General features: G+C 45.5%; 3 protein-coding genes across 4 annotated transcripts in view; 2 read left to right on the forward strand and 1 right to left on the reverse strand.

The window, feature by feature from the left end:
* Positions 1-21,513, forward strand: part of LOC310866873 (filamin A-interacting protein 1-like) — a 493,882-nt gene that overhangs the window by 373,548 nt on the left and 98,821 nt on the right. The gene's annotated exons all lie outside the window — the stretch shown is intronic.
* Positions 1-21,513, forward strand: part of il1rapl1a (interleukin 1 receptor accessory protein-like 1a) — a gene marked incomplete at both ends in the record, with an annotated part of 249,055 nt that overhangs the window by 164,954 nt on the left and 62,588 nt on the right. The gene's annotated exons all lie outside the window — the stretch shown is intronic.
* LOC310867293 (zinc finger protein RFP-like) lies at positions 943-5,534 on the reverse strand. Its single transcript, XM_083777222.1, has 2 exons — positions 5,503-5,534; positions 943-2,890 (listed from the first exon to the last, which is right to left on the reverse strand). The coding sequence occupies exon 2, from the start codon at positions 2,879-2,881 to the stop codon at positions 1,232-1,234; it is 1,650 nt and encodes a 549-aa protein (XP_083633348.1). The 5' UTR covers positions 2,882-2,890; positions 5,503-5,534; the 3' UTR covers positions 943-1,231.

Here is a 21,513-nt window from a genome sequence, read left to right on the forward strand (position 1 = left end):
CTCAAAACGACTCAGAAACAAAACAACAAATAGACTAAACAAAAGAAAACGAAAGACAAGACGAATAGCAACGAACCACAATCAAGACGTGTGTGGTATGACTGTAGTGTGTACTATGATAGAACTCCATGTGTGATCATTGTTACTGTACATGTGCAGATAGAAAATACTAGTGTATGTAATCATATCGGCCAAATCCAAATATTTTTCATTACAAAATGAGTACAGTTCATATTGGTGCAAAGACTGCACAGTGAGTGCACACACAGATACATGATTACAATGGCTGATTTATTTTTAAGAAGCACATGTTCTATTTTTAATTGATAACACACATCCACATATACAAAAAAAGCAAATATTAACATCAGAATCATTACATATTCTTAATTTACAATAATGCCAATAAAACAATTAATACAAAAATTAATTAACCCATTCTGACCAGTTTTCTAAAAAAGCTATGTTTCTGTGTCAGTCGTTCTTCGATTTTTCAAAAATAGCAGACCTACAAGCTCATAGCGCGCCACTCGGTGGCGCGCTATGAGCTTGTAGATCTGCTATTTTTAAATAGCTAAAGCATAACATAGTGCCAACACCAAAACGGGTTCCCGACCAAAATGGATTAAATTGCAATCCCTGGTTCAGAATTCATTCACACTAATGAAAATATTTGGTTTAACTTAAACTTGAATGCAATCAGGGGGCGGCGGTGGCTCAGGGGTAGAGTGCCTGGATGGTAACCGTAAGGTTGCCAGTTCGAACCCGGGCTCCTTGAGCAAGACACTGAACCCCTAATTGCTCCCGATGTGCTAGTTGGTGCCTTGCATGGTTTCCGCTGCCATCGGTGTATGAATGGGTGAATGTAATGCACAATCTCTGTAAAGCGCCTTGGATAAAGGCGCTATATAAATGCACCATTTACCATTTATTTACCAATCAAATAAAACCATAAATCAATTCCTTGTATGAAGAAAATAATACAGATAAGATTTCAACGTCTCACAGACAGAATACATATTTAAATTAAATACTTTATCATACTCAAATACTCAATTTATCATATTAATCTTTGGCTGTATACTTCAGACAATCATGTAAAAGCATGTCTGTTTATGCAGTAGAATATGAAAAAATGACTTGATTTGAGCAGACAGTTGACTGAAAATAAAACTGTAAATCAACATTCATTTTCTAAATGAAAACTAACCTGTTCATGTTAACCTGAGATTTAATCAGTGTGACTGACAGGAGAGATGATCAGAGGAGCTGAGTTTATACCACCATAATTCATACTGGGACAGAAGAATGGATAAAGTCTCTCAGTGAAGGAGCAGCCAGTGAAAGAGTAGAGGTGAACTCTGGACTCCACATCATAAAAGGAGACCAGACCCTCCTCATAATCCACAAACACTCCCACTTTCTGGAGCTTCTCTCTTACAGGGAGGAAGACACGACGGCCAGCAGCAGCATAGTACTCATTTCCTTTCCTCAACCCTATAGACCAGTAACCGTTGTTGGGGTTCCGCGTGATTGGTCCCTTCCTGTTGATGGACTCTCTGGCCACTCCTAAAGTCCACCGCGTCTTCCCTTTAACCTGAACCTCATAGTAAAACCTTCCTGAGGAGAAGCTTTGTTTTCCTAAGACAGAGACATTACAGGAGAATCTCTCTTTGTTGTCTGGGAGATTCTTCTTCACGTCTCCATGACTCACTTGTTTTCCATCCTCAGACAGGATGAGTTCGCAGTGTGCTGTATCAGGGTCCAGAGTTACATCCACAGCATATTGCTGGAACCTCCTCAGCTCAGCATCACACATCATCTTCTCCATCTCTTGACTGAGTGTCTTCTCCAGCTGAGCCACAGCTGTCTCCACTGCCCCCAGGTGTGGAGACTGATGGACCTTGACCTTTGTCCAGTCCTTGGTGGGTCTCCACCCAGTGTTGATGGATGTGAAGTTCTGGAGGAGGTGGAGGTGGTCTTCAGTGAGTGAGAGCTGCTTCAGCTCAGAGCTTCTCTTCTTTAACTCAGTGATTTCCTGTTGCAGATCTTCAATGAAGCCTTCAGCTTCTTTCTCTGTTGTTTTCTGCTTCTCTTCAATCCCATCAATGAGCTCAGCCTGGCTTCTCTCAATGCAGCTGATCAGAGCAGTGAAGACCTGCACACTGTCTGCTATCTCTCTGTCTGCGTCTTTCTGGCTGAGATCTACTGAGTGTTTGACCTCCTGGATCTTCAGTTGTCTCTCCTGGATCATCTGCTGAACTTCAGCCTCTGTCTCTCCCAGCTCAGCCTTCTTTCCTTCATATGCCTCTTTCATAGACACAATCTGATGTGACTTGTGCTCTAACTGAGTGCAGAACTGACAAACACACGTGTGGTCGGTCTTACAGAACATCTCCAGAGGTCTGTCATGTTTCTTACACATATAGTCCTCCAGGTTCTTCACAGGGTCGATTAGTGTGTGTCGTTTTAATCCTAAGACTCTGTGATGAGGCTCCAGGTGAGTCTCACAGTAGGAGGTCAGACATATCAGGCAGGACTTCACGGCCTTGAGCTTGTTCTCAGTACAGACGTCACAGGAGACGTCATCTGGTTCAGCAGGTTCTGGGGTTGTGGCTGAAGTTTCCTTCAGCTGCTTTGACTTCCTGAACTGATCGGCCATCTCGGAGAGGACTTTATTAACAGAGAACGCTGGTCTCTTGTAGAAGGTTTCTTTGCATAGCGGACACTGACACACATCCTTAGTGTCCCAGTAACGTGTGATGCAGGCGTTGCAGTAGTTGTGTCCACATGGAGTGGTGATCGGATCAGTGAACACATCCAGACAGATAGAACACAGGAACTGCTCTTCAGACAGGAGGCTGCTGCCGGCACACGCCATCTCTACACGCTGGAAATAAAAAGTGAAAGAAATGTAGTTTTTGAATAATACTATTCACAGTAGTAAGATTGAAATCTCTTTTTTGCAAGTAGATTGGAACAATGTTAAGTTGACAGTCAGGAACTTATTCACGCATAGGCAACATTTGCACATGATAGCACATAGGCATAGACTCCCCTGAGCCGCGGTCACGGCTCAGGGGAGCCTCAAGCTATGCAGGGCCCGCCAAAAAGGGGTAACAGTGAATAACAGTGTCAGTGACCCACACGGTCCTTGTCACTGTTATTAACAGTGGGCTCATTCATTTGTGTCAATAAAATAACCTCAAAAGTCCTAAACCATCATGATACGGTACATTACTGCAAGTGTTTAAACCCTTGGTTTATCCATAAGGCTTCAAAAAAGCAAGACAACAACATACAATGTTCTAATGTCTACACATTACAACAATGAGGCCCATATTAGATACATTGTTCTATAATGTCTACACATTACAACAATGAGGCCCATATTAGATACATTGTTCTAATGTCCACACATTACAACAATGAGGCCCATATTAGATACATTGTTCTAATGTCCACACATTACAACAATGAGGCCCATATTAGATACATTGTTCTATAATGTCCACACATTACAACAATGAGGCCCATATTAGATACATTGTTCTAATGTCCACACATTACAACAATGAGGCCCATATTAGATACATTGTTCTATAATGTCCACACATTACAACAATGAGGCCCATATTAGATACATTGTTCTAATGTCCACACATTACAACAATGAGGCCCATATTAGATACATTGTTCTATAATGTCCACACATTACAACAATGAGGCCCATATTAGATACATTGTTCTAATGTCCACACATTACAACAATGAGGCCCATATTAGATACATTGTTCTAATGTCTACACATTACAACAATGAGGCCCATATTAGATACATTGTTCTATAATGTCCACACATTACAACAATGAGGCCCATATTAGATACATTGTTCTAATGTCCACACATTACAACAATGAGGCCCATATTAGATACATTGTTCTAATGTCCACACATTACAACAATGAGGCCCATATTAGATACATTGTTCTATAATGTCCACACATTACAACAATGAGGCCCATATTAGATACATTGTTCTAATGTCCACACATTACAACAATGAGGCCCATATTAGATACATTGTTCTATAATGTCCACACATTACAACAATGAGGCCCATATTAGATACATTGTTCTAATGTCCACACATTACAACAATGAGGCCCATATTAGATACATTGGCGTAGATAACGTACATATAGGGCTATATCTTGCGCCACCCCTTAACCCTGATCCCTAAACTTATTTGCCATTTTTTACTATTTAAAAAAACCTTTTAAAATAGTTCAAATAGCTGATCTACAAGCTCACAACGTGTAGATGTAGATCGGCTATAGTTGAATTATTTTTAATTTATTTTCAAAATAGTAAAAAATGGCAAATAAGTTTAGGGATAAGGGATAAGGGGTGGCGCAAGATGGAGCCCTTTAAAATGTTATGTTATCTACTCCGATTTATCTAACTGGGGCCCCCCTCATTCATACCATCATACAAGTCTATGGTCCTTTAAAGGTATATTCTGTGATTTCACTCAAAAAACCTTAGGTTTCGTTTTTGGCTGGGACCTAAGCCTTTCATCGAATCAGGATAGAGAGCCAAAAATGAAACCTAAGGTTTTTTGACCCCCACTTTAGTTACTTTGCAGATGTATTATTACAAAACACACATTAAGCACTTCAGTCCTATAACAGTTTCCGTGCCGGGAATGGTTTAATCCAGGTTACTGTCGCTGCGATATACGACATACCCGCCTTTTGTTTTATGTGTTTAATCCGCCGTAATGTAATAAATAAATAGAAAATCCGTCTTCGCTGCGGAGAAAGAGAGTAGATGCATTTGTTTTGATGATGAAACCGGAAATTGTCACATGCTGTGGGCTGCTAGGGCTTCTGGGAAATTGAGGCCAATGCAAACGAATGGGGTTCAACGCCTCATGGAGGAGGGTCCTGTGCTGCGTCTTCCGGGTGTACCAAGATGGGGGTGGTGCGATCGTTCATAACAAACGGAGGAAGCTTTTTTCGCTCGATTTTCGCGGATTAAAAGCCCAAATAATTCAGCGTATGCTCTAAAGGTAATACAACAATCTCGGCAGTGAAGGGGGGTTTATTAAAATGCGGGTTAAGCGTGTAAAACAGTCAACTGATAATATAGGACTGAAGTGCTTAATGTATGTTTTGCGTATATACTATATATCTTATATATATACTATCTTGGCCATTGTAAAGACAATACAAGCCTACTGGGAATCCAATCTTTTATTACATGAAACATGGTGGTTACGAGGGGGGGGGGGGGGGGGGGGGGGAGATTGGGCTTTGCACATACGGCCCGCATTCTGACTTCAACACGGCCCTGTTGACACAGCTACATTATTGAAACCTGTGTTGTTGTTGTTTTACTGAAGATATCAAAGAGTAAGAATAAGATCGTGTCTGGATACATTCTCTGTCAATGAATGATATATCTTGTATTATCTAATATATTATGTGTTGTACTCACCTGTCTTTAAGTATTCTTCTGTAAAAGTTGTGTTGAACGGAGGTTTTGTAGAGAGAGTGCAGTGAGCTGTCCGCCACCCAGCTTCTGTCAGCGTTCTATACTTTCGCTTTACTGAGAAACCCCTCCTTGTTGCAGTTAACCCTTCACATCCACTCTCCACTCCACTCTCTCCTTCATCCCTTCCTTTCCTCCTCTCCTCCTTCTCTCCTCTCATCCTCTCTCTTGTCTACCAATAGTTTGGTGTCAGTCACAGCTGCCTATAGACCAGGGTTTCCCCAAACTGTTTCATCTTGAAACCCAACACAGCGATGTGGTGACCGCCGGGCCGGCACAGAAATAAGTATTAATCACTTCAGCCCTATTTCTGAAATAGTCAAAATAGCCAATCTATATAAGCTTACAGCGGGTCACTATACAACTTGTTGTGAGCTTGTAGATCGGCTATTTTCACTACTTTGAAATGTGTTTTAAATGTATGCAACGTTTCCTTTATAGCCTATGTACTGTATATGAAAAATATACATATAAGCTGAACCATAACAAGACAGGCTGTCACTAAAACATTAGCTATCAGGCCCAGTGGAGACATCTATAGCTCTATAAGCTACTAAACATCACAATGTATTAAATAAGAACTATAAGTGATGGTGAAGGAGGTAGGGATCTACAAGCCCACAACGACTCACGCTGCAAGGCGTTGTGAGCTTGTCGATCGGCTATTTCCACAGTGTTTTCCTCTTTCTTATATTATTTGACTATCACTACTTGGCCAATGTTGGAGACGTTTTTATAGTATAATTTGTTGATTATTTGACCGACACAGTAATGGTCTTTTTTTCAGTCCATTTCATTTTTGAGTGGTGCAACCACTCCTACAACCAGCTTGCAATGTCCTTGTACCTGTTTGTGTGTGTGTGTGTGTGTGTGTGTGTGTCTGTCTGTGAGAGCACGAGTATGTGACTTAATAATAGCAGTAGGGGGCGCCAGAAACAGTGAGAGGGGTAGTGTCTCTAATGAGAGAGAGTGAGAGAGAGAGAGGGGGGGGGGGGGGGGGGAATTGTACCACTCAGTTCACACGTGTGTGATTTTTTTTTTATACAGAGATGTGAGGCATTCACTTATACGTAGATTTATGCAGGTGAGCAAATACCACTGGCTGTGGGTTACAGGATATTCTCCACGGCCCCATCTCCACCCGCCTAGAGCCAGGTGGAGACAAAGCTCTCTCATTCCTATGCTGTTTATACACACGTGTGCGTGTGCATGCGTGCGTACACACACACACACACACACACACTATACATATTACTCTCGTGACTAATTTGTTCTCTCTCTCTCTGTTAAATGTCAGAGCGGGAAGGTTCTAGGCAGGGGTCAACGTTATATTGTGTGTGCTGTGCGTGCGTGCGTGCGTGCGTGGCTGCGTGCATGGGTGCGTGCGTGGTTGCATGTGTGCATACCCCACCAGGCCAGGCGATGTGAGGCACTCGCTGCAGTTTATTCAGGTGAGCAAACAAGAGGCTAGAGTAAATCCCCAGTCCTTGCGGCGCAAACGAGGCCCAGAGTTCAGTACGAAACGCAAAGAACTGAATAGAAACAAAGACTTGAGAAAGGAAAAGTCATATATATAACTGACATGCTTCAGACGGAGAAACAAAAAGATGAATCATCAGGGCGGGGCGGTTTGTTGTTATACCGCAGCCCCTCCTTAAACCACTCAAAAGTTATACAAGTAATATAGCTTTGCGTTCGCTCCAGTTGCGATTGAAATGTGTATTTAAAGAGAGGAGAGTCAGTGCACCTGTTGCATTTACCTCGTCATGTCTACCATGAGTTGACGGAACCTTTTCTGACAGAGAATCAAAGAGGAAGTCTGGCCCTCCCATCACTCCACATTTGATAAAAGCAGGTCTGACATGATGTCCGAGAGAGGCCAGTCATAATGAGACTTGTCTGGCTTCCTTTTAAGGTTCTCACCTCTGAATGCCTTTTAGCCTCAAATGTCCCCCATGCTCTTCCCTTGCTCCGTGCCAGCGAGAGAGTGACGGGGTCAGATGGTATCGACACGTCATTGGGAAGAGCAACTTTGCACGCACTCACGAGCGCGTGCATGCATGCCCACGCACGCGCACGCGCACACGTGCGTCTAATAAATAACATGCTGGCTCACGCCGACACTATTGTTACTGCTCCGTGCCAAATGAAGGGAAAAATGGAACAAGGGTAAAGCTGGCAGAATGACAGATGGACGTACATTAATGAGATGCGATGGGGTAAACATGAGGAAACACAGAGGGGATAGGAAGAAGAGGATGGATGGAGAGAGATGGGAGGAGAAGACAGAGAGAGAGAGAGACAGAGAGAGAGAGAGAGGGAGAGAGGGAGAACAGGGGGTGGGTGGGGGGGTGGGTATGGCAGAGCTGGAATGGCGCGCGTGAACAGCAAAGCGAGCTGGGGAAAAGGCGGCTTTGCCATTCACTTTGAAGCCTGCCCCACTTCTGTCTGTCTGTCTTACATAACAGGAAAAAACGAAGGGAAAACAAGTGCCAAAAAAGAGAGAGAGAAGAAGAAGAAGGGAAAAAAAGAAAACGGAAAGGGAGAGATTGGGAAAGGGGGACGGGGGGACGGGGGGCTTGGGGGGCGACAGAACTTTCAAACTTCGGGGTTGTGATGTTTCCTGGAGAATGATTGGTTGTAAATCTGGGACTATGGGGAGAGTCACACGGCACGCACACCGAGGCCCGTGATTGGCTGCGGCCCGCGGGAGTGTGTGGCAGAGTAAAAAAAAAAAAAAGTTTTGAAGGAAACGAGGCGATTACTCAGCCGCATGGAGAGAGACAAGGGGCGGAGGAGAGAGAGGCTTCAGAGGAAACCTGTTGGACGGAATAAGACGAGAGAGAGGACTCCATGAAGAATAGGACATGATGGAAACGGGAGAGGAGAGGAATGTCTCCGTCTCTCTTCCTCTCTCTTCATCACTGTCTGCGGGGGGGGGGGGGGGGGGGCATGGCTCCATCCCAGCCACGTGAGGAAGGAGTACCATCGACGACAACACTTCTGTTATTGACCCCCCCCCCCTCCCCCCCTCATGCACATCAATCAACGTTCGTGATGCCACATGCACCATTGCTGAGATGCCCCCCCCCCTCCCTCCCTCCCCCCCCCCCCCCTATAATGTTGCCATGGAGATCAGTAGTTCTGCCTTCGTGCACGTGTGTGCATTGTTGTGCGCCCGTGACTGCTTGCATGCGCTCGCTCGCTCGTGCGTGCGTGCACTCCTGCATCTGTCTGTTTGCATGTATGTACTGGTGTTTAATTGCCATCTGCAATCTGTCTGTAATTCAAGCAGCCCAGCATGGGGTAAATGACTGAGGTTAATTTACATGTGCGTTAATGGTCTCTCTCCCCTCCTCCTCTCTCTCTCTCTCTCTCTGTCTCTCTCTCTCTTTCTCTCTCTCTCCCCCTCTCTCTCTCTCTCTCTCCCTCTCTCTCTCTCTCCCTCTCTCTCCCCCTCTCTCTCTCTCTCTCTCTCGCTCTGAGATCGGCTATTTTTCATTGCACAACGCCCTCGCGCAAGCCTATAGTATAACCCATTTTGGCACCGAGTAGTACTTGTAGGAAATGTGAAAAAAACACCTTTTCAGATGGGGGTCTGCGGCCAAATACAGATCATTCTGGGGGTCCTTGACATGAAAAAGGTTCAGAAAACCTTTAGGATTCAGAAGGTTTCTTTCTTCAATGGGCCTCGGCACACAGCCTCGGGCATAGAAGCGCCCCCGCACGCACACTTCTCTCCTTCAGGCCAAGGATCATCTTCAGGTCTCACATTCTCAGACCCTTGACCCGAAACGTTGCGATGAAATGTTATATAAGCTGAATCTTTATTGAGCAAGTATACAGCAGGACCGTATACGTTTTTTTATTTTTATTGTTTGATCTTACACTCTCAGAGTGACATTTACAGTGTATAATATTTGTTCGGAATTGGGCAATGCTGGGCACAGAGGCGGGCCTGCTTGAAGGGAACACAGAGAATACTATACAAGGTGGATGCTATTTAACACATTCTGACCTGAGATCAGATTCATATACGAGGTTTCCACTGGACACACACTGGTCTGATTAACCCAATCTGACCTGAGATCAGATTCAAAAAATGTCAGTCGTTCTTCGATTTTTCAAAAATAGCAGACCTACAAGCTCGTAGCGCGCCACTCGGTGGCGCGATATGAGCTTGTAGATCTGCTATTTTTCAATAGCTAAAGCATAACATGATGCTAACACCAAAATGGGTTCCCCGCCCAGAATGAGTTAAGAACCCACTTCAATGACGCAGAAACAGTCCAAAGTTTGCAGCAAAGAAGGATGAACACTTTTAAGCTCGACGAGAGTTGCCGTTCCGCATATCTCCAGCTTGCCCTCTCCTCCCACAATGGCCCCACCTTCTCCTGCTTCATGTACCACCACCCCCTTCCTCCTACTCCTCTTCCTCTCTCTCTGAGCTATTCTCTCTCCGTTCCCTGTAATGTATAATCAGTGTTAAACAAAGGAAGGACGAGTTCCTTTAACTACCAGCTTTACTTTTCTTAATAACGGCCCTCGATGGTAATAATTACCCCCTGCGAGCATAAAAAAAAACCCACTTTGGTAACTAGGCAACAAGCGCACTCTGTGTGTGTGTGTGTGTGTGTGTGTGTGTGTGTGTGTGTGTGTGTGTGTGCGTGTGCGTGTGCGTGCGCATGTGCGTGCGTGTGTGTGTGTGTGTGCGTGCGTGTGTGTGTGTGTGTGTGCGTGCGTGCAGCGTGCATGCTCTTGTTTTATATTTCTGTGTGTGTGCATTTGTGAGCATGTGTTCTCATACCATCAGTACACGCACATCACATATGCTTTATTGTTACACTTTTTAGCGGCATGATGGCAGTATAAGCCACTCTGTTGGCCCGGAATTGTCAAGCGCAAACCTAAAGCTGGTTGCAGCCTCTCATGGATTACTGTATGTGTAGTTGTCTTTCTGCTTCTGTCACTGACAGTTGACCCTTTTCATTGAATTGTATACTGTGTATAGAATAGATGTCATCAAGATATATACCCTGCCGGCAACTGTAATGGATTGTCAGTTGCAAAAAGAAATTAGGGCATTTCTGCTTGTGTGTGTGCGTGCGTGCGTGCGTGTGTGTGTGTGTGTGTGTGTTTCCTGTCACCCAGCACTTTGAAACCCTGCGTTTCACCCCATTCGCCACGTATCCCTTAACTCTATTTGTCTGTGTCGTTCCTTAGTTTGGACAAATGACACATGACAGTAACACACCCTTGTTGTCACTTAATAAGCACTTCCCAGCTGGCCAGTGATCGTTCATGTTAACCCACGAGCGCTGAAGGGACTCCGGGCTCCATTTGTTCTCTGTTGCGCGACCGATGCATTTTAAACCGATTGGGGTTTATAATGCAGAGTGTCTGTGTGTATACAGGCTGTCACCTCGAAAGCAGACCAATGATCCACACAGCACGACAACAGAATAACCCCCAGCCATACACAAATACCAATACAACCAGGAAATGACTGGTGAAGTTGAAAGTCAAGGGGAAATTCACAATGCATCGACGATGCCATATCTCCTCACATGGCGACTCACAGGGCGACTGTGGCTCAGGAGGTAGAGCAGGTCGTCCAATGATCCATGGATCCAAAGAGTCGGTCGGTGTGAGCTCGCCGCCATTGGTGTGCGAATGGGGAGGGTTGCTGGCGTCGACTGTTCGCCGCTTCACCTCCCAATGTATGAATGAATGAACCATTGTAAAGCGCTTTGAGCACTTGGAAAAGCGCTAGAAAATGCAATTCATCATTAAATTCATTATTATTATGACATGCGCAGAGCATGTTCGGCCAGGGACATCTTTGCAGTTGCGGCTGGCATCGGCTCCTCGTTTCCATTCTCAACCGATCACATACTCAGTAATGGAGTTCCCCATTTAAACAGGGACGTTTGCATTGGGAGATGTAGTGCATGTGCTCCATCAGTGTAGATATCAAGACATCAAGACATTTTTAATTTTATTCACAAGGGTTAACATAATAGGCGATATTCACAGAAAAATAACAGAAAAGTAATTTTGACAACTTCAATTCATGAGTTGTCCTGACTGAAGTGGATTATCCTGGAGCCATTTCACTGAATAACACATTGTGATTTGTTTGACCTTGTTCACAAATTGCGCACATAATGTACGTGCTTTTTAAACTTTTTTGTTTAACATGCATACAACTTCTGATTTATGCCAAACCTACAAGTCACAACCACATCCGCAATGGCTGCAAATGAAACAGAATTCATCATTCAAGATTTTGAAGCATATGAAGGTCTCCGACATATCCATGCGAGGACTGCATAATTATGTTAAATGTAACAAGCATTGGAAAATAGGCCAATGTCAATTTTACTGATATACCGTATCTGACTGTGAAATATTGCTCCCTTTAATATCAGTATTGGCATCAGGCCCAATATCCAGTAATGGTCAGGCTCTAATTTAAAGTCAAAGGGGCTAATTTATTCATGGCATTTGCACTGCTGAAATTGAAATATTGATTAATGAAGTTACACAACATTGGAGCATTTTGGAGGGACGCAATGCATCTCCAAGATAAACCAGATCGGGTGACTGGCTCATAAAATAAATGCATTAGTAATCCCAAAGCAAATGCATTAAAAATATGCAAGATCGGAGCACATGCATTAACCTGTAGTAAACAAAAGATCGGGTAAAGGTGTGTCTAATGGATTTGAGCATGGATAGAACAACAAATGACAGAACCTGGGCACATTAGCCACCATAGCAAACACTAGAAGAGAACACAAAACCAGTAGGAAGAACTTGACTTACTCTAGAAAGATAAGTACAGACTTCACTCTTCAAGAACTTGCACCGTGCATTGCATGTCTTCCTTTTGTTAAAAAAAAAAATTATCCCACGATTTTATAGCCCATTTTGTCACCCAGTGTCAATTATGTAATCATGTAATCCTGGGCGCTACACTTCCTCTGCCAACCTGGGGGGGGGGGAGGCAGCGGACGGACTGACCTCATGCTTCCTTCTATGCATGAGGAGTCCAAGCTGCTTCTTTTCACCTGACGGGAGAGTTTCCCCGGGCCGTGAGGCACTACAGCATGTCTTCCTTTGCATCGGTGTGCCGCATCAACTGTGAGTGCGTGACAAAATGTGGGCTGCAGTCTGTGATAATATCCTTCTATACAGTATGGTGGCTATATTGAACACAAACATAGAAGCTTGTTGTGTGAAAGGTTCAAGGGCATGTTTGGTGGGATACGTTTTTTTGGATAGTCTTTCAAAAGAAGGAAAGGAAGGAGAAGGAAATAGTCTGGTTCCGGTTTTTTGTATCACTGTTTCGGTTCCGGTTTTTTGTATCACTGTTTGAGTGGTGCAACCACTCCTATAGACAGCTATCTGTCCCCCTTCGGCTGTGTCCGATCACCAAAATAGCGCTTGGTTGTTTTTCACCACCAAGTGTCACTGTTGCGCAACCTAACACACGCGCGCACGCACACACACACACACACACACACACCCTCACACACACACACACACACACACACTGTAAGAGTATCACTTACAGTACCTTTATATCAGAAACTGAGTTCATAATTTTCATTGGACCAACGAGAATTGAAAAGCGACAATGAAAAGTGTCAACGTTCCACTGCAGGGTGCAGGTGCAGTATTGCCAACTTAGCGGATTCGTCGCCATATTTAGCTTCTTTCCAGACCCCCCTAGCGACTGAATTAGTGAAAATCTTATGGAGAGAAATCTACATGTAGCTACTATTTCTGGTGAATTGGGGATAAATCGTGTTGACAGTCGCCAGAGAAAGAAACCCTCCTTTTTCTTAATTTTCCCTCTCTCAGCCTCAAATCCGCTAAGTTGGCAACACTAAAGTGCTCGGCGCGTCTGGCTTCCTCGGCTCGGTTATGTGCACAGAGCAAGGAAATGGTGTTCTGGGCTATGGCTCCATATTTCCGTTGCTATAGGGGCGCCTAAAAGTCGCTAGGGACGCTAAAAAGGGGCTTCGCGCGCGCATATCCCACCCCTAGCGACTTCTAGCTATACTTTTCGAGGAGCCACTAGCTATTTCCGTTACTTGGAGAGTTGGCAACACTGTGCATGTGTCCAGTTCCACGCTCTGATACACCTGTCGTCCGTTCGGCACCACCAGCAGCACCGCTGTATACAGACAGACTCTGCGTGTCAAGCTGAAGACGTCAGATTACGCTGTCGATAAACATTAGAGTTACCACCCTCACACTGTGTCTCGTTCCATTTCAATCATTCTTTTGACAGCGCATTTTCGATCAGGGTGTGCTCTAAGTGGTTCTGATGGCTTGCACACGCCATCTTCAGCAGTCCTTAAACCTCACCTCCCCGTCTCCACCCCTGTTCCGTTACACTGCTCATAATCTTCCAATAGTTTCCACTCTTACTGCCAAAGCCTGGGCTTTGAGCCTGTTATGTGACTGACTGTGACAGAGGAGAGGGAACGCGCTCATGGCCATCTCCACCACCATGAGCCTGCACTCATTCACTTTAACTGGGTACACTTCAGTCCAGGAGCAGGCGGGCAGACAATTGTCCCCCCCATCATTGTCATAATCCACGGTAGATGAGCAAAAGGTTATCAATGAAATCTTTATTTATATGGCACCTTTTTTTAGTTTCCAAAGGGCTTCACAAATAGCATGACAGCAAGCAGTCACAAAATAAGATAAGTTAATTTGGCCATTTGCAGGTACAACAAAATAAGTTACCCGCTATCTTGAGCTGCATAAAACAAACATAATAAGAAAAATCCCCCCCCCCCCTCCCCTATCTCTCTCTTTCTCTCTCTCCCCACCTTCCATACATACAGTACACATGCAGTGTGAAGTGATAAAAAAAAGATGTATTTTAAAACAAAATGTCAGATGCCAGAGACGCCCCGGTTAGGGCTCTGAATAGAGCAGTGTACGACGTCTGTCTTCGAGGGAAGCAAACGCAACAAAATCAGCCTGACACCTGTTAAACTTGCATGTACTACTGTATGCAGTATACAGTAGTATGACCCCATGCACGTGCAGGTTCCCCTCTCTCCTGCCACATCATGTAATGAATCTCCCATGTATATATGCATCGTATACGAGCTGATAACGAGCTATCGGGTCATGCCCGATGCCTCCAGGCCTCGCCCCCGGATCTTCTCTCGGCTAGAGCATTGTGGCGCCGTGACCGTCGGTCGGGGGCCAGTGGGACGCATTCGTGGCAAGTATATGATTATGCGGCCTGATTCACATCACAACAGAAAGGGCGCTCCATTTAGCATCCAGGTCAGGCCCCTTAACCGACCAGGGCACAGTGCTGCGTCTCACCGAGTTATGTAAGAACCCCCCCCCCCCTATAGCCACTAAGCCCAGATTCCCCCCAGTGTGCTCTGCGGCAAGAATGGAGAGAAATGTAATGGGGGGAAAAAAGCCCAGACAGAGAGAGACAGAAAATGTCTTGACATGAAATGCAGCCGTAGACATTTTCGTATCGGGAGCCTTTGATCTGTGAAATTCCTGTTTCTCTGTGATGGCAGCAATGTCTTGATTTTACACACAAGCAAACCCGTGCACCGGCCTTATCAATGTGCCGCACATGTTTTGCGCGAACAGTTTGAATGCTACTATAAACCTGCAGGTCGTCGTTATTTTTTCTTTTTTTTTTCCCCTAATTTATTTATCTCACGATTTCTGTAACACATTTTTTTCACCCATAGTGTCGATTGTCTAATGCAATCCTGGGCGCTATACTAACACTCCCTCTGCCAACCCGGGGAGAGCAACGGACTGACCTCATGCTTCCTTCAATGCATGAGGAGTCCAAGCCTCTTTGTGATGGTACCTACTCTAGCCCATTCTGACCGGGCACCCATTTTGGTGTCAGCATCATGTTATGCTTTAGCTATTTAAAAATAGCAGATCTACAAGCTCATATCGCGCCACCGAGTGGCGCGATACGAGCTTGTAGGTCTGCTATTTTTGAAAAATCGAAGAACGACTGACATTTTTTAGAATCTGATCTCAGGTCAGAATGGGTTAATCAGACCAGTGTGTGTCCAGTGGAAACCTCGTATGAATCTGATCTCAGGTCAGAATGGGCTAGAGGACACGGGGAGAACATGCAATCTCCACGCAGAAAGGCCCTTTCGCCAACCCCGCATCGGGTATGGGCACTGATGACGCAGTGCCCACAGCGCGTTGCCCAGCGGGAATCGAACCCAGGACCTTTATAGCTGTGAGGCGACAGCACTGGTGGTCTTCTCTGGTCACCCATGTTCTCCGTCCCGACAGACAGACCAGCCCCTGCAGGGCCTGCTGATCAGATTCCCCTCGTTTCCTCACATCCTCCACTTGTTTCTCGCCTCAGTTGTCATCGGTCAGATCGGAGAGCATTGTCCTTTCATTTCATTCTCTCTGCTATAACAAGACGGGGCATTCATATAATAACGCAACTCTCCCTGAGCGCATATTGAGACAACGGTGCAGGGTGGCATTGTGACGAATAAGCTTGGCCTTTTCACGTGGGAGATGCCATAGAATAGCTGGGCAAACAAAGACGAAAGAATAGGGCAACATCACTCCACTGCCTTATCACTGTATTAATCTCCCTCCTCGCCTCCTCCTTGTTTCACACTGCTCCTACACACGGCCACTTTCCTAATCACTCGCAGGCCCCTATTAGAGCCAGCGTGACCTTTTGTGTGTTGGCAGTTTCCCGCGTGACCTTTAAGAGTGCAGGCAGGCTGCGAGCAGCCCGTGGATGGAGTGGAGCATAATGCCGGGCTAATGTGGACTCCATCACTATGGTCTCAGCCAGAGAGGGCCATTACGGCTCTCTCTCTGTCCTCAACTGGAAAATGAGAAAATTAGTCACCTTTACGTGCGCGCAAGTGTAGCCAAGCTTACAAGGACTCCTCTGACCTCATCTCTTGTTCTGCCCAGGAGAACAGGCTCTCCGGATCAGTCCGTGTTTCACAAGTGATCTGTCACTTTCGCTCCCTCTCTCATACACGTCCCCTTCCCACCTACCCCAAAGTCTGTCACACTCTCTCTCTCTCACTCTCTCTCTCTCTCTCTCGTTCGTTTGCTTTGGACTCCTGCCTCTGTTTTCTCTCTCCAAACTCCATCAGCCTTTTCATTTGCTCCCCCTTTTGTTATTTCCCCTCCCCATTCACAGGGTAAATATCTGGACGGTGCAGCAAGTTTTGGGCTCCTCTCTCAGACAACGAAGGCTGAAGTGGTGAATAAATAGCCATTATCTACCCGGCTTTCATCGTCCAGCTGTATAGTGTTATGGCGCCGAAGGTATTGGCAGAAGCATCCACCATTCTCCTATGGAGCGTGTACGCGGCACAGAGGGTGCAATTGAACTTGTGTTTACCACACAAGTGCTGCGCGTTGGTTTTCCTCTGAATGTGGAGAATAAATCCTCTCTCAATTAACTGTAACCGGCGAGTGAGCATTACATCAAAGATAACGGTTAATGCTGCTGTTATGGAATCCGCCTGCGTGTGCGAGTGCGAGTACAAGTGCGAGTGTGTGTGTGTTTGTGTGTTTGTGTGAGTGTGCGAGTGCGTGTGTGTTTGTGTGCGTGTGCGAGTGCGCGTGTGTTTGTGTGAGTGTGCGAGTGCGTGTGTGTTTGTGTGAGTGTGCGAGTGCGTGTGTGTTTCTGTGCGTGTGCGAGTGCGTGTGTGTTTGTGTGAGTGTGCGAGTGCGTGTTTGTGTGCGTGTGCGAGTGCGTGTGTGTTTGTGTGAGTGTGCGAGTGCGTGTCTGTTTGTGTGCGTGTGCGCGTTTAAATACCAAACCAAAGTTTATAGTTTTGCGGTCCGGTCTTCCTCTTCTTCGTGTGCATTTTGTCTTCCCTCAAAGACGACATGGAACGGATGACTACCAACTAAGCGTGTTTTATATATCACTGCATGTGAAAATGACATTATTATATTATATTCTCTGACAACTCTGTGTCTTTCTTTCTCTATATCAGTATAGTATCACACAAGCTCCGTGACCTTTAATAACTAAAATGACTCATTATTCTCACATTCTGCCAGTCAAACAATTGCATTTCGTGCTCTGTCTATAGCCGTGCGTTCAAGCATAATATTCACTTTTGTCCTCCATGCCGCCGTCTGTGAGACAAATCACCTTTCGGTTTCCTCATATCACCCGGCGTGCCATGCTGAGGCAACCTTGCTTTTCAAACACTGTAAATTGGTCGCATTCAACTCAGACAACGATGCAAGGACACAGATGTCTTTATGTGTGCGTGCATGCATTGCGGCGCACACACACACTCACACACGCACACGCGCGTACACACGCACGCACGCACACACACACTCAAACCATCTCTGATCTGTGTTTTATTGCTATTAGCATCATGCAAATGGAACTTTGTGACTTCTTGAAGCATTGAGACGTTCAGCTCCTGATTCTGAACTTGTCGAGCGGCTTTCCTACACCTCAGCCTGAGACTCCATTTCAGAATCAGACTCACTGAGGCCTTGCCCACCTGTCACTCACTCACCCACTTTCTGACAATTCCTGCCACACTCTCTACCCAGAAAAATAGGAGTTATAAACTATAGGTGCTGTTTTCATCCGCCAGGATATATGCTGAGGCAGTGGAGTGTTATTTTCCCCAAGAAATGACAAATGCATGCACACACACACACACACGCGCACACACACACACACGCACGCACGCACGCACACACACGCACACACACACACACACACACACGCACACACACACACACACACACACACACATGCGTGCAAGCGCGCGCATGCGGTTGTTCGCATGTGCATACTCATAATACAACAGTACATTGCGGTGAATTCTGCACAAAGGCTGGCACTACCAATATAGTCAAGCACAACAATATGCCATTTTCATTTTGATAATTCCAGTTGTGCTGGAGTGATGTGGTTTGTCCTATAGTGGGAATGGCAGCTATAGTGCAGTGCGGTGGAAAAGTACAGAATGCTAATGATATCCTACAGGAGAAGTTCCAGTCGTGTGCAGCGATAATCATTTCTACAGGATTAAGGCCTGACCCACATCAGCCCGGCATATTAGTATTCTGAGAGAGCGCTGCGGCAAGACTCAACGCAGACTAAATAGCCCTAGTTGATGGGATGGGGAGAGCGGAAAGGAAAGAGAGAGAGAGAGAGAGAGACAGAGAGAGACAGAGAGAGAGACAGAGACGGAGAGACAGAAAGAGACAGAGACGGAGAGACAGAAAGAGACAGAGAGAGAGACAGAAAGAGACAGAGAGAGAGACAGAGACGGAGAGACAGAAAGAGACAGAGAGAGAGACAGAGACGGAGAGACAGAAAGAGAGACAGAGACGGAGAGACAGAAAGAGAGACAGAGACACACAGAAAAGAGAGTTGAATAACGTGAGAAAGAAAGTCAGCTCTAAGCATGTGTCACTTGTGTCAGCCCTTGTTTGTGCTGTGCTGTGCTGTGCTGTGCTGTGCTGTGCTGTGCTGTGCTGTGCTGTGCTGTGCTGTGCTGTGCCGTGCTGTGCCGTGTTGCGCACATGTTTATTTCTCGTGCATTTTTCAGATGAGCCTCGATACCCCGACCGGCTGAGTTGAGAGCTGTTGTTTGCCCTGCTGCGTCCATTTGCATCTAAACTTAACTGGCACTGAACCGGGCGCCGCGGTGTCCGTGTGCCTCTGTGCAGCTGCACGGCCCAGAGAGGTGGACACTTTCCTTTCGTGCAAATCTCTGTTTGAATGTTGGACGTTCCACTGATTTCCCTGGTTATCCCATTCTGACCTGAGATCAGATTCTAAAAATGTCTATTACATCCTGACAGTTTCATTATTAACCCATTCTGACCTGAGATCAGATTCTAAAAGTGTCTTCGATTTTTCAAAAATAGCAGACCTACAAGCTCGTATCGCGCCACTCGGTGGCGCGATACGAGCTTGTAGATCTGCTATTTTTCAATAGCTAAAGCATAACATGATGCCAACACCAAAATGGGAAGAAGCATTGGCAGTTTTTTTTTTGTGGTTGAAGTAATCATTAAAATACAGGCAAAACAAGCAGGGCTTTGTAAAAAATCTTTCAGAGTGCCTCAAAAGTAGTTCATGACCTATATACAGTAAATCTCCCACTTTTGAGGCCACGGTGTACAATCTCTGGGACTCCAATATACACTATGTAGAATCCCAAGTATAGGACCAAATGGACCTGTAACTTCTTAACCTATTCTGACCGGGCACCCATTTTGGTGTTGGCATCATGTTATGCTTTAGCTATTGAAAAATAGCAGATCTACAAGTTCGTATCGCGCCACCGAGTGGCGCGATACGAACTTGTAGGTCTGCTATTTTTTTTAAATATGAAGAACGACTGACATTTTTAGAATCTGATCTCAGGTCAGAATGGGTTAATCAGAACCAGTGTGTGTCCAGTGGAAACCTCGTATGAATCTGATCTCAGGTCAGAATGGGTTAAGGAACCCCTGGGTGTCCCAGACCCCCTATAGTTTGGCCTGTCCGACCGCCCGGGCAAACCCAGAGTGCTGCACTCCCTCTGCGATGCATGTGTGTGTGCCGCGTGGATTTGAAGCCAAATGGAGTGGTCCGCATCAATACCATAGACTGTAAAAAATATGGACAAAGCGTTCTCCGGGTCTAATATGGACGCAAAATGAAGACTGTCAGTCCTTGAACTGTAAATCGCCATATTTCTAGATCCGTTTGGGCCCAGCTGGCCCATTGGCTGGCCCAGACAACGAGGCGGGACTTCCCCGCTTCTTCTTCTTCGTTGTTTTTTATTTTGACTCGAGCGGGATCCCGATCATAGACTGTAACGGTAGCCACGCCCCTCAGAACATACGCGACTTTATGGTCATTTTTTTAATAAATGGGACCATAATTTTCCCAAAAGAATATTATGACATGAGAAATGAGACTTTAAACTATAGTGACTGGAAGCAGAAAGTATTCATGACCATGTTTATTAAGGTAATAGAGTCTAGGTGAAGTTGGGCCCAAATACATGGACTTCTATGGGGCTATGGGTTTTTTTGGGCCCAATGACAGCGCCACAACAGGCCATTATATGAACTACGATTTCCTTAGTGGCTTCACAAAATATCTGTCTGACTGCCCCCCTGACACGCACGCACACGCACACACACACACATGCACGCACACACAATGCAACGACGAGAGGTCCCTTGGACTTTTTATAGCTGTTCATTTCCAACACCGAAAACACCCGAATTTGCTCTTTAATTCGGGAACTTAGCAGCACAAAGAAGACTATATCCGACAATTTGAAGTCATAAGTGAATTGGACTTAAAAGCCTTGAAGAATGACGCTGCTTTTGACATTTGGATTTACATCTGCAGTCGGCCGCACGAGAGAGCGAGCTGGGCTGGGCTGGGCTGGCAAACACCCAATGGTAACACCGAGACTATAGCAAAGAATACCTGTCATCACTGTGCCTTCAGGCTATAACTACACTGCTGGTTTCAAAATGACCGATGATAAATGTTATTCCATTTTATTCACCGGTATACTGTACAGTATAAGTCACTCTCTCTCTCTCTCTCTCTCTCTCTCTCTCTCTCTCCCTGTCGCAGTGGAATGCTTGCTCTCCCTCCTCACGACTCTAACCCATTCTGACCTGAGATCAGATTCTAAAAAAATGTCTTCTACATCCTGACAGTCGTTCTTGTCAGTCGTTCTTTGATTTTTCAAAAATAGCAGACCTACAAGCTCATAGCGCGCCACTCGGTGGCGCGCTATGAGCTTGTAGGTCTGCTATTTTTTTTAATCTGATCTCGGGTCAGAATGGGTTAATCAGACCCAGTGTGTGTCCAGTGGAAACCTCGTATGAATCTGATCTCAGGTCAGAATGAGTTAATCCAGAGCGATGTACAGTAAGCAC

This window comes from Protomyctophum parallelum (genome assembly GCF_964188405.1).
Source record: "Protomyctophum parallelum genome assembly, chromosome: 11".
Taxonomy (NCBI): Eukaryota; Metazoa; Chordata; class Actinopteri; order Myctophiformes; family Myctophidae; genus Protomyctophum; species Protomyctophum parallelum.

What these genes read in the sequence shown, in the direction of transcription:
- LOC310867293 (XM_083777222.1), bottom strand. Translation starts at nt 2,881, where the DNA reads ATGGCGTGTGCCGGCAGCAGCCTCCTGTCTGAAGAGCAGTTCCTGTGT.